General features: G+C 37.7%; 1 protein-coding gene across 7 annotated transcripts in view; it reads right to left on the bottom strand.

Annotated features, from left to right (window-relative positions):
• The window catches only part of PARN (poly(A)-specific ribonuclease), a 38,262-nt gene that overhangs the window by 1,528 nt on the left and 19,388 nt on the right, over nt 1–17,346 (bottom strand). For all 7 annotated transcript variants that reach the window (XM_085237987.1, XM_085237986.1, XM_085237984.1 and 4 more), the window contains 4 exons: nt 15,390–15,476; nt 11,583–11,657; nt 5,658–5,847; nt 1,297–1,481 (listed from right to left, as the gene is read on the bottom strand). In XM_085237987.1, the coding sequence (XP_085094113.1) occupies nt 1,297–1,481; nt 5,658–5,847; nt 11,583–11,657; nt 15,390–15,476 (537 nt within the window). The remainder of the gene's footprint in view (nt 1–1,296; nt 1,482–5,657; nt 5,848–11,582; nt 11,658–15,389; nt 15,477–17,346) is intronic.

The raw sequence follows: 17,346 nt of genomic DNA on the forward strand, positions 1-17,346 counted from the left end.
GAGAGAATAAAGACCATAATTAGGGCAACTCGACCTGTAAAACTGTCAAAATGTGAACTGTCTACTGTTTCTTCTGCTTTTCAAAAATCGCAGTCTCCTGAAAATGAGTTTCTACAAGCTGCAACAGCTAGCAGTTCAAGAAATGTGAATGATCTGCTCATGGACCAGTAAATCTTTCAAACAAACATCAGCTTACTCTGAGCATGTGGTAGACTGCAAGAATCATTAAAGATGACTGTGAGCTACTCATCCAAAATGCTAGGAAGGATATTAAGCACACTCACTTTTCCTCAGGAAATAAAAGCACAGCTATGTGATTCATAAAGGCTAAACACTGCAAAATCTGAAAGGCCTGCCTACGATTAAGATCCCAGTAGATGGGCGCCAATCTGGCAGCTCACTCCTCTACGAAATTTTCTCAGCCAGTACTTTGTCAGATGTTCTAGAGAAAAAAGGATATCAGCATTGTGCTAAGTTGTGTGCAGGAGGGGCGGTGCGGGGCAGGCAAGCTGACTCTGAAAGTTTTGGCTTAGTTATAAAGGTAGATAACATTCTGACCAGATTGAAAAACAGCACTGGTTCCTCAACTTACAGAACTATCTCCCAAATAACAGTGAATAAGGAATGCCGGTGCAATGTCATCAAGATAGTCTGTGTTAACGTTTAGAAGTGTTAATTACAAGAACACATAAATTAGCCTTCAGGGCAGTGGGTAGATTTATTAAAACTGGACTCTTTTGCACGCAAGAGAGTTTTTTTTAATGATACACATATTGCAGACCAAGCTACATGCATTCATTCATTTTGAGATTCCTTCTAATCAAGCTTAAGTGAAAAGGTCTACATGAGGGGAGTCTTGCAACTGCTGATGATTTGTTGGACTAACAGGGAGATCCTAGAATCCTGCTTCCAGAATTCTTTTACTTTTGTTTATGATAAGGTTATTTGAAGTTCCTGCATAACTAAAAAGTGTCATTGAAGAAAAAAGAAGAAATTTAGAATAGCTAAAAATATTTAAAGAGTGTTACTATACAGAAGAAAGTAAGCGAATAAGAAATCAAATACATCCTGCTTCATTTAGTTTGATGCAATTTTTTTTCAGTTTAAATAACGTACAACAAAATAAGTTGTAACAGTGCCTTAATGCATTACATTCATAGAAGTCCAGAAAAATTGAGACATAAAAAACAAACAAGCAAAAAGCAAACAAAAAACCCTCAACAACAACCTTCAGTTCTCTTCAGCCTAGGGCAGTTTCAAACAAAACAGAAAATAAAAAAAGAACATTGCTTTTACCTGCTGAAACTTGTTCTCTCTTGATTTTTTTGAACCTTTTGGCTTTCTTCTTAACATCTGGAGGTGACTCTGCATTGGAGTTTGTCTGATCTTCTGGAACCCCTTCCTCTTCCAAATTGTCAGAACCAGTTTCTTCCTGAATAGGACTCATACTTCTCTTTCCCACTATACTGGTACCTGTAAAACTGAAATGTAGAAAAAATATTGTTATCAACAAGTTAAGAATGACTACTAGATGGGTACTAGTTACTCTGTATCTATTAAATGCTTAATAAAGGAGTAATATAAACTGCATTAAGTGCTGAGCCATGACATCACATTATCTGGAAGATGTGACTCAACTGTAAGAGTCCATAAAAGTCATCAACTAGGATGTTATGCAAATGAAGGTATTTATTGTTTGTGATGTAGATGTCTCAGGCTTCGCTGCTATTCTGCTGAAATCACTCAGCTCTAGTGTAATTAAAGCTGTTCATCTTCATACTGGAGGCTTCCACATGCTAAGTTCATCTCCTCTCTCAAAACTACACTTAGTTTTACAAGTATTTCTACTACAGAGAACACATCATGCACATGCACTGAGAGCTCTGTTTCATTCGGGATACACTGAGGTAATGCTACAGAGATTTTCATTCAACTAGAATGCAATTATTAATAACAAAACAAGATGGCTATTCTTTCATTCAATATTTAATTATTTCTAAGTTACAGAACAAAACTTTTAAATGTTGCATTTTTTTCTTTTAGTCACTACTACAAAGAAGCAGAGGGTATCAATAAGGTTCAGGTAAAGGAATATAAAATCTAGCTATATAGTTTTGGCTTTGAAGTGGAGGCCCTTTTTCATCTGAACATTTTAGAACAGACTCTTTCTGGGATGTCCAAAAGCAGTAAACAAACATGAAACTGATTATGCTTCATGCTCTTACTTCCACCTTAGGAACACAAACACATTTACTCTGATGAATAGCTGGCTCTACCTCCAAACATTCACACACAGAAGGCCTTCCTGAACGACCTCTTATAAATCTTGTTTTCAAGTCACACCACAACACAACTACCATCAGTAGAATGATGAAAGCCAAAAAGTTGTTTGGAAAGGGAAGGGGGTGGGACAGGAGCAAAGAGCTCTCGTGAAAACAAAGCATTCAGAAAATTAAAAATTACAAGGGCTTGCTCCAAAAGTAATGCCTCCTATTTTGTGATGTCAGCCCACGATGTCAGAGGCAGCTGTAGGTGGGATGGCAGCAGAGGCTGAACCTTCCCACCAACGTTCCGTGCCGTGGTGTTGCTGTGTGACAGATGGCAGCAGAGGGGCACTGTGACAGAATGGCGCCTGAGTGGAAGTGTGGGTGGAGCAAAGGGTGGAACTGAGTTCCTCCATGGGGAAAAAAGGGCCCCCAGTGACACTTATCAGTGCTTGTGAACATTTATGGAGACTGAACAGTGGGTGTCAGTGCAGTAAGAATGGGTGGTGCATTTCAGCAGTGTTGACAGTGACAGCGGTCACCTCAACTGGTGCAGCAGATTTTTTGGGGGGGCACAGAACATTGAAAAAATCAGGTGAGCATTTTCTCTATCAATTGGCAAGATTGTGCTCTTTGTGTCTGTTGTCGCTTCCACGGACATAAATAGGAGGCATCACTACTGGAGCCACCTACTTGCTATTATATTAAAAAAAAATTGAAAAGTTTAAGAATTATACTTTTGGGAAAGGTATTCTGAAAAATACATAGGGAAGAAAAATCATGACCCATAAATTACAATTGCAGGACTTAGAGATACTCTAAGGGCTCTTAGAAAGAAACTTACTGTAAGGAATAAGTACAAAATAAAAAGTAATTTCAGGCTTCAGATTTTTCCTGCAGACAAAAATAGAAAACAAAACAAAAAAACAAAGCACACCAGAAAACAGGCAGCACAAGGATCAAAATGTAGGCAATCAAGTACTGTTGACTTCCTGCTTTCTCCTAAATTATTAGGCTTTTTTTTCTACATTTACTCATTCATTGCGTGGACTCCACATGACTACAGATTGTGAGTTTGGTTGATTTTTTTTTCCCCGTGTGTCCTATTCTTCTTTGGCCTAAAATAAGGTTCAAGAAGTACAGCAATGTTATTTATTCACTTAGCAATAGTAGCAAATGAGTATGGTTGTATATACGAGTCAGAGCACTAGTCAGAGCAAAGTTCAGTTTTCTAATTTTACCAGCTATTTTGGAGCACGTCCACCCGTCTGTCTCAATTTCCTTACTCTGCTGAGAAACAACTGAACAAAGTGGAAAAAAACAAACTACAAGCTATTAGTAATTTTCCAATTCAGAATCCTCATCTTTCTGGATACCTAAAGCATCTAGAGACAGTCTTAGACTAGCCTTCAGAACACACAATTAACAGCTATCCAGGCAACAATACGATTAAAAAAAAAAATAAAAAGATAATTGAGCAGAGTCCAAACCATTTTTGGGCAGCAAAATAAAGTTTTATTCTTAAAGTAAAATTACTAGCCAAGTTTAGGGAAAAAAGTAAGAAAAGCCTATCACATATCACCAGTTGGCAAATCTCCTTAGTTAACACAATGCAGTTTTTCTGTTGGTCACTGAAGATAGCAGGTGTGGTTGTGCATGTCTTCACCACAGGCAGAGTCCAGCAGCCCTCCCTGCCCAACCTCTCCTTTCTGCTGACCTATCTAAACACCAGCCTGTCAGGATGAAATGCCATGGGAGGAAGATGGTAGAAGGGAAATCTGGAGTTAAGAAAGAATTAATGAACCTTCATTACTTTCTTCTAAGTTTGCCAATGTAAGACAGAGGCTTTGCTTGTAAGAAACAGCCAACAACTTCACTACTGAATGAACATATTGCCACCATGGAGAAGAACAGCTATTCTGCAGCTGTGCTCCCTTCGCTGGCAGAAGCTGATGCAGTAAGCTTATTAAGTAATAAATAAATAAAGGATGAAGTAACATGAAGCTATTATAAGAGATCAGCTGCTAGCTTCTTCATAGTAATGAGTACTTAACTATATATGGTTCAGATTAATCTGGAAAAATATGCACATATACACACATATAATCATTTATAACACCATATGTATAAATATATTTATATATACCTTTAAAATATTTGTGTTTATATATCTCTGGAAAGAAAAATGCATCTACAGTTACCTTGAGTGAACTGAAAGATCACAAGGTTTGAAGTTACATGTTATACCTAAGCTGATACAACTGCCAGATCACACTGGAAAGAGGAAATATTTGCAAGAGACAAGTTGACAAGAGAACACAATCTATCGAGTAACAAAGAGAGACAAAACTAAAAAAAACATGCCAAAAGATCTGCATGGAAGGAAATTTGGAAGAGAGTCAAATCACTTTATTTCTATATTTAATGAGAACTAAAATTTATAGAACATCAATTAAAAAGAAGTTCAGTCTATAAACAAATTGAAGACTGCTTTCCAGGGTTATCAAAATGTTGATCATCCAAAAATAACATAACAAGGGTGCTTCTTGGGGAATCTCTCAATACAAGAAAAACAGATCCAAAATTTTCAAGGACATGAAGTGTTCAGGCAGACAACTCATTGAGATACAAAGAAAATTAAGGAAACAATTCACTGAAATTTATCAACAGCTTTCCACATTACACATTTGTGATCATCCCCTACTAATTTGAAAGATAAAAACAAACCTGCCTTGCAGTCTTACTGCTTTCCCAAGTATTTGTTAAAAGACATTACTGTCTGTGGTTCAAACCATAAGCCACCACACTCACTGTTTGTCTAGAATCTATGAGATGCCCAAAATACACGTAACAGCATTCAGTAAGGAAAGATACTTTCTCCAGTAGAAATAAAACTAGGACTGGCTATCTTCATTTACCTTCCTGTTCCTGAAACACAAGGATGACTCCATCAGGACTGCCTCAGATGGTAATTTATATCCTTCACTGTGGCAATATCACCATGGAAAATCATCCAAAAAAAGAGAAGATCATCTTTACGGTAGCATAAGAAGAGAGCTTTCAAAGTTCCCAAATGACAGCAGCCATGTAGAGATGTGAAAAAAATGAAACAGGTAACTTTTTTATTTTGGTTTTAAGAAACAGTGCTTCTCCATCAAGCTCAGAAGCTGTGAGTTGGCCTGCTCCCAGTATCACAATATTTCAAGTGTGCCTCATCACCAAATGCCCTCTATTCCTTTATCTATGATCTTGTGCTGTACCACTAACAATTTATATGCAAATCAATAAAATATGTGTACAGAGAAAAATGCCAGATATGAACCATCTCAAAAGTGCTACGCCTTTGATGAAAATATAATAAAAATAATGAGTCAGCAGTACAGAAAGTCTCACCTGTTAACACAGTGGTATCGACTCTGGGAAATGTAAGGTGCACCTTGAGTTTTCAACCGTTTTCTCTCCATCTCTTTCCAACTATCTTCCGTACATTTTCTCTTTGCTCGCTTTTCTTCATGTTTTTTTTCAACATATTCTGCGTATGTCTGGATCCTGTAACTTTCAGCATATCTGCTGGTGTTCACAGCTATGGGAAAGACAAGTGATGTTATAAACAAAACACTTAAATGACAACATGCCTTCTGAGATAACTTAGTTTTAAGAGTAGAAGGCAGCAAACTATTTGTTCTATTCATACAAATGTCTTCTATCTAGTTCCACTGTTAGTGGCAAAACAAACAGAGAAATAGCTGTACCCTCCTAAACCCACACTGCATGTTTGAATTACATATTCAAAATACTTCTGAGTGAGACTTCACACAAGAAGGGTTAATTCTTTTAAATTAGGAATCATCAATTCTTCAGTCATAGTCCTCTTCCAGACTGCTTGTTGGCAAGAAGAGATTTCCTGGATTTTTTCCCTTTTAGTCTCATTACTTAACCCAGCAGGTTTATTTTGCACGTCTGCCAGGAAAAGACGACATTTGCAAAGGCTCTGCCAAAACTCTGTTTGATTGCTGTGAAACATAAGCTTATTTGAGCTGCATTTTTTGTTGCTCAAGATATTGGTGGAAGCAGCTAACTAGAATCAGCTGCTGCCTCCTCGTATCTTTCTAATGTTCCATATCCACTTAACTGAAAAAAGTACTGCCAGCTGGAGGTAGAAGGATTTGAGTCAACACAAAATTAGAGGGACACACACAGAAAGAAAAAACCGCCACTGCCTTCACTCAGCAACAATCCACCAGTGTTCCTTTGAGTCCCGACACCTTTGCAGAGCTGCTTTTAATCTGTAAGCCAAGTTCTGGCATAAAGCCATTGCTGGAACAGATGAATCAGCAAATTAAACTGGCTGTCAACTGGTGTCTTCCACTGTTTTTAGCTTAAGTCACTGAAATAAACTGTCATAAATCAGTAAACCCATTTAAATATAAAACAACAACAAAAAAAAACACATTCCTTTTCATGTATGCAGGCAGAGCACTTTAAAATACTGTAATAGTAAAGTGGAGATGAAATCCTTATTTTATTTGTGCACTTCCGACCCTTCTGTAGAAATTTCAGATGTGTATCACCTTCTCCTTTATAAAGTGCTGTCATCTCAAATGCAGGGTATTCTGCACTACATCACCATTCAGAAATGCAGGTTGGCTTTTTTCCTCTTTCAGAGTATGTCTTCTATTCTGCATATTGACTATGCTACTATGAAAGCAATTTCCTATAGTACAAGTCATGGCACATAGATGCTGCTGCTGCTGCTGTAAAGTCTTTCAAACTTATGTAAAACTTGGCATCAATATCTTGTATATCTATTCCCAAGAATAGATATCTGCAATTATGACTAATAGCCTCATGAGACTATTGCACTAATTAAAGGCGTGTTAAACATACTCCTTTCACACCCCTCACATTTGCCTGGACTGTGAAGTCAGAGGATCTGTTCCTAAGAACATATATATATACACTGAGAATATATACTGCCCTTGAAGTGAGGGTGCAGGCATCGTGAATGAATTACTAATGCTCACTGGAGTTACTGCATACCAGCCAACATTCCTAAGGGTAACATTTGTTTAGTTAAACTCAAGCTTGTTTTTACTTGCTAAAATCAAGCACATAGTTACCATGGATCATCTGATAAACAGTGATTTGTTAAAACACAATAACAATTTCACATTCTTTGTTTTGCTGTACACTAGGAGCCAGAGTTATGGCTCTTCCATTTAATTCCCTAACAAACCCTGCCTGCATTTAAGAAAAAGATAATCCATATTAAGCAGCCTAAACATCATTTTTTAAAACCCGTATGAGAATAAATATTTTTGGTAAGACAGCTCTTCTTTCTTGAAAGAAGACCATTTATTTTTAGCAGCATATTCACATTCCACATACATATTCACTTTATATGTATGGTTATACATATGAGTGGTTCTAAAGAGCTAAACCATGACTGTAACTAGAATATTATATGCTCAATTGAGCACAGAAAAGGTATATGCTAAAAATATTTCTCCATGCAAAGCACAACTGAAATGAAGACGTGGACAATTCTAAGGAACAACACAGACAATTAAATCTTGCATGGTCTTGAATGAAAAAGCAGCTCTCTGTAAGTTTTAAAAACATTTTCTCTGATGCTCTTTTGATGAAGGCTGTCAATGCTAACAAACCTAATAGAGCTACCTTAACTCTCCCATGCCAACTGAAGAAAAGCATTGCTTGAATGCCTTGTGAATTCTAACAAAATATATCAAACTAAAGAGAACAGAATTTTATTTACTAATTTTTAAATCGTAAAGTGAAGACAAATTTTCCTGTGAGAAACCTGTTGGTAATGTTGGTAACCAGCACCACATGGCTGCATTTCATTGCATGGGTTGCAGCTGAAAAGTCTTAGTAGACAGACATTTTCTCAACTCTATTTACAAAACAAGTTACCTAAACTTGATAGCAACACACACTAGCAAGGCAGGTATTTTGTTGAGCTGGATGTATTCAGCAAACCACTTGCTAAAGCTTGGATCAAAAGAAAACTTGATCCTGAAAATAGTTTTATTCACTTTCAGCAGAAGTGTTGTACATAAGTCTACTTCTCATAATGTCAAGTAAATATATTCCAATTGTGGCTGAAGGAAGTAAAAAATAATGGCTAATTCAGGCACAGATTGCCTGCCTTCCATTTTCCATAGCAGCTGTGCTGCTGCAAATCCTTTTGCCCATGCCAAGGTAAGTACTGCAGGCTCACACAGCCTTCCCCAATAAAGTGACACTTCATTAGCGCGCTCCTCAAGATCCTTGTCCTCAAGGAAGGCTAAAGAGGAAAAAACCCTCACTGCAAACTGTTTATAAAAATAAAATAGTCAAGAGTTAGCTAGAGCAAGGTATTGAGGTCTCACCGAAGGATGATCCTGCACTGAGGCATCGTGAAAGGAAAGTCTGGGTTTGCTCTGAGGTCAGGAGACTATTAATAATTTTAAAATAACTGATAGAAAACACTTCAGCACATGGAAGAACCTAATTGTTCAAAAACTTAGAATGTAGTGCAGTTTTGGATCCCAGAATCGCTTAGAAACATTCAAATGCCTTGAAGAAGTTAAGAATTTACTCAGTCGACACAATTCCAGAAATATAAACCCCATTCACTCTCTCAGAGATCATCAAAATGATTTATTCAGTCTTTTATTCAGCGATAAGGAAAGAAGCCTCAATATCACTAATAGGAAGTCTCAAGTCTCCAAGTACCAGATGCAGCATTCAGTACACGTGCTTCAAGAAGTTTCTGACTCTTCAACAACCTGCCTGATGTTTCCTCCCCAAGGGAATCCATCAGACTTCTGTGTATGGATCGCTCCTCCTCAGCTGCCCAGACTTTAAACAGGCTGGCAGCTATTGTATTAAAACATACCAAGTCTCAATATTTTGTGAGAGAAATTTTAAGTACAAAACATGCAAGAACAAATCAGTGCGTCAGACACCATTTCTCCATTACAAAATAGATACGTTTTGTTACTAAACTCAGTACCTAATTTCACAAGCCGCACTACACAGACGCACACACGGACAGGGCAGGTCTATTTCCTCACTTCTGGTAATCCATCTACGAAAGACTGATGCACTTTTTTCCTTTTCTTCCCTTTCTCTGTTTTACTGTTTTCGCCCTGTTTTACTGCCATTCAGCACAACTAGGAACAGTATAAAGGTGAGACTCTTAGTTTTACAGTAGCTAGCATTATTCTTAAAAGTGCAGACAGGAGCCTGAAGCCCCATAGTACTACTCTAATATTTTAAGGAAGTTTTACTCAAATGCACTTATTTATGTAACACAGCACCTTTACAAATCCAGATACACTTGCAAAAAACACCTTCTATGTTCCTTTCTTTGCTACATTGTAACAATATATTTTTTTTTAATTTAGGAAAAAAAAACCCTGAACTTGTCTCACATGTCTGTAGGTACCACTGTTGGGTCTTGCACTAAGCTTACATCATAACTTTCTTTATAAGCAGAAAATTGAGGTGAAATGCCGTTTTAATGCAGGACAGTTGGTGGCATGGATTCAAGCACCTCCATGCAAGTGTGCAGGCCAGCAAAGCATCAGGCCAGCATCGTCACCTTGTCTGCCCTGCTGCACGAGCTGGCTAAGTAATTCAGCATTCCACTTACCAGGAGAAAAAAAAATCCCTCAACAAAGAACACAGAAATGATGTATTGTCCACTGAGACTGTCCATACCACGCACTTGTAAGCAGATTGTTATAAAGGATTTTAACTTTCTGAAGTTGCAGTTTAAATACTGAAAGAATTCAAACTATTTACCCTTTGCACCCTGTTTAAATTCCTCAGTAACTAAAACAAAATCTATGGCACATATTTCAAATAATCCCAAACAAACGAAAAGGCAGTGATGAGAATATTGTTGCAGATAACTGACAGCAAATCTGTCCTCCTAAATCTGCATCACTAGTGCTGAAAGCTGTAAAACAGCTGTGCTGTGAATTATGCCACCAGCTCTACTTTGAGATCAAGACTAGAACGTATCAACCAGCAATTCCGTTTCCTGTTACGGACAAGATTCCCCAACTGCACAAGTACAAAGTTCACCTCACCTCATTCCCAGCACTCACTAGCACAGAACTGCTGGTGGAACTAGCGTGCTCAAATTTGTTAACATACAAAAAGAGTAAAATGTGCAGAACACTTCCTTTCTGGTAAAAGTTCTCTTTGAGTCTGGTTTGATACTGGTCTTTGAGTACCAGTAGACACTGAGAACAGACTGCTCAGGTATGAGAGACTTCTTGGAAAGAAACAGAATGCATTGCCATTAATTTCATCTAGCAGCGTGTTACCAAATGGGAGAATCCCATTCCGTGGTTCTTAGCAAGTCACATGGTCTCATGCCCTCCTTTATGGTGTTTCTGATGATTTCTGAGCAGCTGCTGAGCTGGTTAACCACACTGAGCCTGCAACAGTTTTTTTCTGAACACAAAATCAGATGCGGGAAAGCAGGGAGAGCTCACTGTTAGAGTAGGAAAAGAATCACAGAGTCACAGGGGTTGGAAGGGACCTGAAGAGATCACTGAGTCCAACCCCTAAAGCTAAAGCAGGTCCCTGCAATAGGTCGCACAGCTCAGTGTCCACATGGCTCTGGAATATCCCCACAGAAGGAGACTGCCCACCTCTCTGGGCAGCCTGTGCCAGCGCTCCGTCACCCTCACATAAGGAAGTTCTTCTGCACGTTAGTACGGAACTTCCTATGTCCAAATTTTAGGCCATTGCTCCTTGTCCGTTGCTGCACACCACCGAGAAGAGCCTGGCCTCATCCATCTGCCTCCCACCTCCCTTTAGAGACTGATAAACATTGATCAGATCCCTCTCAGTCTTCTTTTCCCCAGGCTGAGCAGACCCGTGTTTCTCAGCCTTTCCCCATAGGGAAGATGCTCCAGGCCCTTCAGCACCTTCGTGGCTCTCCTCTGGATGCTTTCATGTGAGCATTGAATAAAAAGGGATGACAATACCAAAATAATCATCTGTAACAGGCTATTTCCAGTCAGTGTTCTCAAGCTATAAGTTGTGGGTAGTTCCTTGACCTCGAAACCACTAGGGTCTGGTGGACCCAGCCACAATGAATGAAGAAAATCTCAAAAGCAAAAACTGCTTTTCTGCATAAGTAGAAGATTTAGTTCCAATAAATTCAGAGCCATTGGTCACTTCTCTGTGCAACACAGAGGTTTTGTCACTAGAATCGCAAATGCTGCTGGCTTAGAGAATTTTAAAGCAGTTGAAGTCTCATCTTAGTTCTGAAGTAATTTCAGAAACACTTACCTATTTGTACTTGTTCTGGCTGGCTCAATGATACAAATGCTGATGTATCATCAATCCATGAAACCTGAATGTTACCTAGAAAAGGCAAAAGAAACGATTGTTTTTATCTTAGGCTCAGTCACATATTTCATCTGTCATCTGGCACAATAGATAAGAAGATGGTCAATTAAGTGCAACTTCAGCTGAGAATTTTTTTTTATTTTTTTTTAGCAACAAGATTGAACAGTAAAAGTGAACAATGCATCACCATTTATACATGAGCCCAGAACCACTTCAGAAAGAGTGACCACTGCATGTTCATCCTGTATACCCTCAGACTCACTTGAGTAAGGAGGAAAAAAAAAAAAAACTACGAGATTTGACTAATGCCTTCCAGACTCCTACAGGATTCTTCTGCCTTTTTGTATGTTTTTCTCCTTCCAATCTTTTAACAAGTGAAGTTATAATCAGCAGCTTTTCAGTCCTCACTCCATGTGCCCCATATATTTTCACAACAAAAATCAAAGCAATTTTGGTATGTAATTTCAGTTTTGTACCAAAATAAAGAACATCTCTTGGGGTTTCAAAACCAGCCCATTCTTCAGAACTGCAGCATTTCTTGAGGGCAAAGAAAGGACTGGCCCAAGTTAACACTCACTGTTCCTTTTCCAATACAGCCACAAGATAAAAAAATTCTGGTAGTATAGGGGGGAAATGGTGGCTCACACAAGCAGACAACTCTAAGTACTGCAACACTAAGTCCTCAAAATCTGGTTTGTGTCACACTACACACTATTTCCTGGATGCACAATGAAAACTTCATTTTCACAAATAAGAGCAGATCAAATACACAAAAACTCTGCACCTCATTTGGAAGTTGTCACAAGTGGAACAGTGACTGGAATTGAGTTCCTCCATTCATCAAACTTACATTCCATTTTCTACGGGAATAGCTTAAAGTGTAACACTGGCACAAAAAATGCTTACAAAGGAACAAACGTAGGCAAAGATTCACACCTCAGACACAAGGACTTACTCTGTCGTCTGAAATCCTTTTACATCTCCAGTCCTTAGAAGTCCATACACGTCAGATACTGAAAACTGGTGCAACTTTTTTCAGGCAGACTAGGATATGACATTACATATATCTACAGTCATATCACCATTTAACTTTCAGACTTTACAAGATTTTAAAAAATGATGCAAACTGACTTAAAATGCACTTCAATTTCATGTGACTTTCACCTGACCCATGAAAGGCACTAAAACTGAAAGATGTACTTGTGACCTCTAACTCACAAATCCCTGAAGTTGTAGGTTGCTGAAAGGCAGGAAAACTGTTTTACTCTGGCTCTGTTTCATACATTTCTTAATCACTTGCTACCTTCATTTAGCCAAAGAAAAAGAAATTGTTAGTACATCCTACTGTATTACAGCGAATAAAAATGATCACATTGACTCCACCTTAAGATTGCAAAGTTTCTATGCACCAACATCAGATCAAAGAAATAGCTGAATCTTTTCTGTGAGTAAGGGTTGAAGCATATATTAAAATTTTCCTGGTGAATAATTGAAAAGGGTTAACAGAGCTTCCACCTTTCTGGCAGGAAGACAGAGTGCAAAGAAAACAAAAACAGCCAAAGGAAACATTGGCGTGAAAAGGGGGAGGAAAGACCAGAAACGTACACAGAAATATAGGATCAGAATAAAATAATTACGATTTTAAAAGGTGCAGTACATGAAGCTCTGATGCCCATGTGAACCTAAGCTACAAAAGAATATTTAGCTAGAAGTTTTTCCTTAAACTAGATTGTTCACGTATCACAGGAACATTTTTTAAGCTCCATTTCTCTTAAAAAAAAAAAAAAAAAAAAAGAAGAAAATAAAGTTAAGTAGGGATTTTTCAGCAGAGAGAGCCAGGAACAAATGTCACTGTGCGGAACCTGTAAATGAGTCTTAAAGTTGGATTTAAAAGTCACTTAAAGGATCAATTACATTTTTTTTAAAAGTCATTTATGCATCTTCAGATCAGCAAGATTCCATGAATATGCCACTGTTCACTTCCCTCTCAGAGAAGTCTCTCGTGTTCTCACAAATCAGGACGTGTAGGTTTGACTCCACTCAATTGGAAAAAATTTACGTAGCAGGTTTTTACAATATTCTGGTAGTACATGTTTTAATTAAAACCCAGTAATTTAAGCAGCTGTGAAAGACATGTACGAAAGCAACGAATTCCAACAAATACTATTTGAAATACCTTCACATCAGTATTTAAAGAAAAAAATGTTTTAAGAAACTGCACAGTACTGTGAGCACTTGCACAGTGAAATTACATTCACTCACAAGACTGTAAAAACTGTAAAAAAGAACAGGTTTCTACTTGGTATGCATGCAGTACTTCAGTTGCAAGTTTGACATCGCAGTCCCTTCAGCTGTCTCACTGCTTTCATTAGAAACTTCACAGGAGATTAGAACTCTAATTCAAGTACTAGGCTAAAACCAAGTCAAATTGATTTTTCTATAAGGACAGATCAACGTTATTATTTAACTTGACAATTTATTTACAATCCAGGTGAAAGTTTAATTTAAAAACACTTTAATTCAATTAGCATTATAAATTGAAATAATTCACATCTGTTGCTGCCACATTTTGGGGGCTTTTGGCAAATCACTTCATCTCACATTGCCCCTCTCTCTATCCAGCTACAGCTGAAAAAGCATGGGTTCCTATAATTCTGGAAGGCGTCCTCTGCAGCCTGTTTTGAGCTCACATGACAACAAAATATAAAAGAAAACATGGATTAAGCATTATCCAAAATACTACAAGTTTGCAAATTTAAATCTGAAAAGATACAGCTCTAGAATCTGTGAAAAACAGATCAATTCCAATTCCAAATTGAATAGTATTTGGGATGTGTAAGCATGACCTCTGGTGGTAGTAATTCCTGCTTCCGTTTCACACCAACACTGAAAAGGAGTTGTTAAAATAAGTGAAGTTATATGGCTGAGTATTTAAAAGCCTGCAGAAACAATATCCAAGCTGCTCTTACATGGAGTTCTTACCCCTGTGAGTCTAACTGAAGAAAAATCTCAACAACTTACATTCTAGACTTATCAAATTTGAATATTAAGTTCTATCCTGCATTATAGTAGCATCACACTGCAATGCAGATAAGTCAGGAGGAACAGGGATCCTGAACAGACTACCGAATCACATTCTAGGTGAAGAAGAGACATAATATTACCGAAACATTATTATAGTTATATGACAATAGTTATTACTATAGAGAATCAGAGCAAGCACTGAAATGACAGTATTGAGTGTACTGAGGGACTTTCACCCCGTCACTGGTGATTAAACATCCTTATGGTTCACACTGTAACTCCTTCAATCAAGGGAAGATTCAGGTTTGCCCTAAATCCCTTTGCCACACTACAAACTATGACTTAAGTCACAGACTTCACTCCTCGTGGCTTGATCTGCCTACCATACCAATAGCTTTTCCCTTCGTTACCTACACAGCCTCAACTCTTTACCAGGAGAAGATATGAATATAAAGATGAATGTTCCACAATATTTAACAAGTACCAGGTAACAAATATTTCTGAAGAGCAGTTCAGCAGGGCAGACGTTTTAGACACATCACTACAAAGAAATTCCAAAAGGTATCTTTCAAAAATTACTAAATATGATTTATCATTACCTGTACTAAGCTCAAATTCGTAGTTCAAAAATAACGAAGAAAACCAGATGTATTTTCCATTGTCAGAGGGGGGAAAAAAAAAAAAAAAAAAAAAAAAAGACTTAAGGAAGAATAGATTACTCACCAAAGGCACTAAAAAGCTGGTAAAGGTCACTAGTCTTCCACTCTTTGGGAAAAGTGACATGAAGAACATGATCTCGTTTTGGCTGCACTGCAAAATAAGAAGTTATTTATTAGAATAGGAATTACCACTGTTATCTTTAGCACAACCTTTTAAAAAAAAAAATGGTCATATAACTTACATGGTCATATAATTTTTATTTTTTATTATTATAAAGAAAACAGGCCAAGACCTACAGAACAACAATAAGCATCAGGGAAAACTTTTCTGCACTTATGCATGAAGTAGATATAAAGATGATCTAGTACCTTTCTGTAAAGAAACTGAAGCAGCATTACATGCAGCAGGAACTATCCACAAAATTAATCTAATTGGGGCCAAGGTAAGTATAGAAAAATAAGGCAAAAAAGCAGCAGGTTCTTCATGTTCTGGCTCCAGTTTTAGTATGTTCTTAGCAATAATTCAATGATACAATTTTTCTGTCAGTAAAAAAACCTTAGCCCTGAAACAAAGTTCAAAGCAGTTTTCATTCTAGGTACAAGACAGAACACACACTGACAGACTTCTACTAATTATGTCTTCACTAGAAAAAAGCAGCATATAAAGGCCAACATACAAAAAAAAGGCACCAAAGATGTTATATATATACTGAAAGACATCTGGATATCTGGACCTCATCCAGTAAAGATCATCTGCACAAAAGAAATCAACGCTAAAGACCATGAAAGTCACTTTCACATACTCACACTATGTGCAACCATCATTTCTGGAAAAATGGCACAAACCAGCTATAATTGAGCAGAATAAACAAAGTGACAAACACTGCAACACTCTGGACAGTCAGCTAGTTAGCTGCACTTCTTTTTTTTTTTTTTAAGCACAGACTCTAAGCATAACTACCTCCATAGTGTAGCTTTACTCTTTGCATGCTTTGCATGGTGTTACTTCTTTTCAAAAAGGCCACCTGCCAGCAAAAAAATGTCCAGACAACTCTGTCAGCCAACAGCAGTGTTTGAATCTCTGGCTGCTTTATGAACTTCTGTTTCTACTCAAAGAGCCACACTATGTGTACTTTTTTTTGAAGCTTAGAAGGTATCCTTGGTTCAGATTCTGCTGAAACACCTGCATCAGTCTGCTCTGCAGAGGGCACTTTCAGATAAAAGAGAGAGATTTTCAGAGTCTTTTTTGACAACTCTTCTAGGCAAAGCATCAAAATGATCCTGTAATTTGGCTAGCAAGCAGAAGCAGCATCTTCACAGTTTAGTAGCTTTGGCCTTCTCTCAATGATCCAAAGTATTTACCTACACTATCCTCCCACTCAGTATCAAACTGGGGAAATATAATCAAATAACCATTCCACTAGATCTGCAGAGCCACTGCCCAGTGATCTGATCACCTCCTGCATTTGAAGATTACATACATGCCACTACAGCATATATTTACCTCTCCATCTCTCTAGAACTACATTCTGTTACCATTAAACTAGCACATAACAAAAGGGTCATCTTTCAGTCTGAGCTTTCCAACACGTGTGTGGAAAATGTCTTCACAAAGACACAACACTCATCTGGAAGAACCTCTGAAGACATCCTCGTATCTCCAAGATGCACCACATAAGTCATACATAAGACACTACAAAATTAAACCTTCACCTAGGTAAAAAACTAGCTGACCTGCTGGACTTCATGCTTTTTTAAGTCAAGGCATCAGTGGTAATACTCATCCAAAGCTTTCTCCTTCATGATATAATATTCCAGAAGAATAAGGATGTACTAGTAAAACATGCTTTAACATTAGCAAGTTATTATAGCCCCCTGCCTGTAAACTCGAAAAACTTCAAACGTTTAAGTAATATTTCAGATAATGTTTTTTAATTTCTCAAATCATTTCCTAATGTGGCAAAAAAAAAATCTGATATTTTGGCTGAAGTTAAGGAAAACTGCGCTTCAGTGCTACTATA

This window comes from Meleagris gallopavo, chromosome 16 (assembly GCF_905368555.1).
Source record: "Meleagris gallopavo chromosome 16, MGAL_WU_HG_1.1, whole genome shotgun sequence".
NCBI lineage: Eukaryota > Metazoa > Chordata > Aves > Galliformes > Phasianidae > Meleagris > Meleagris gallopavo.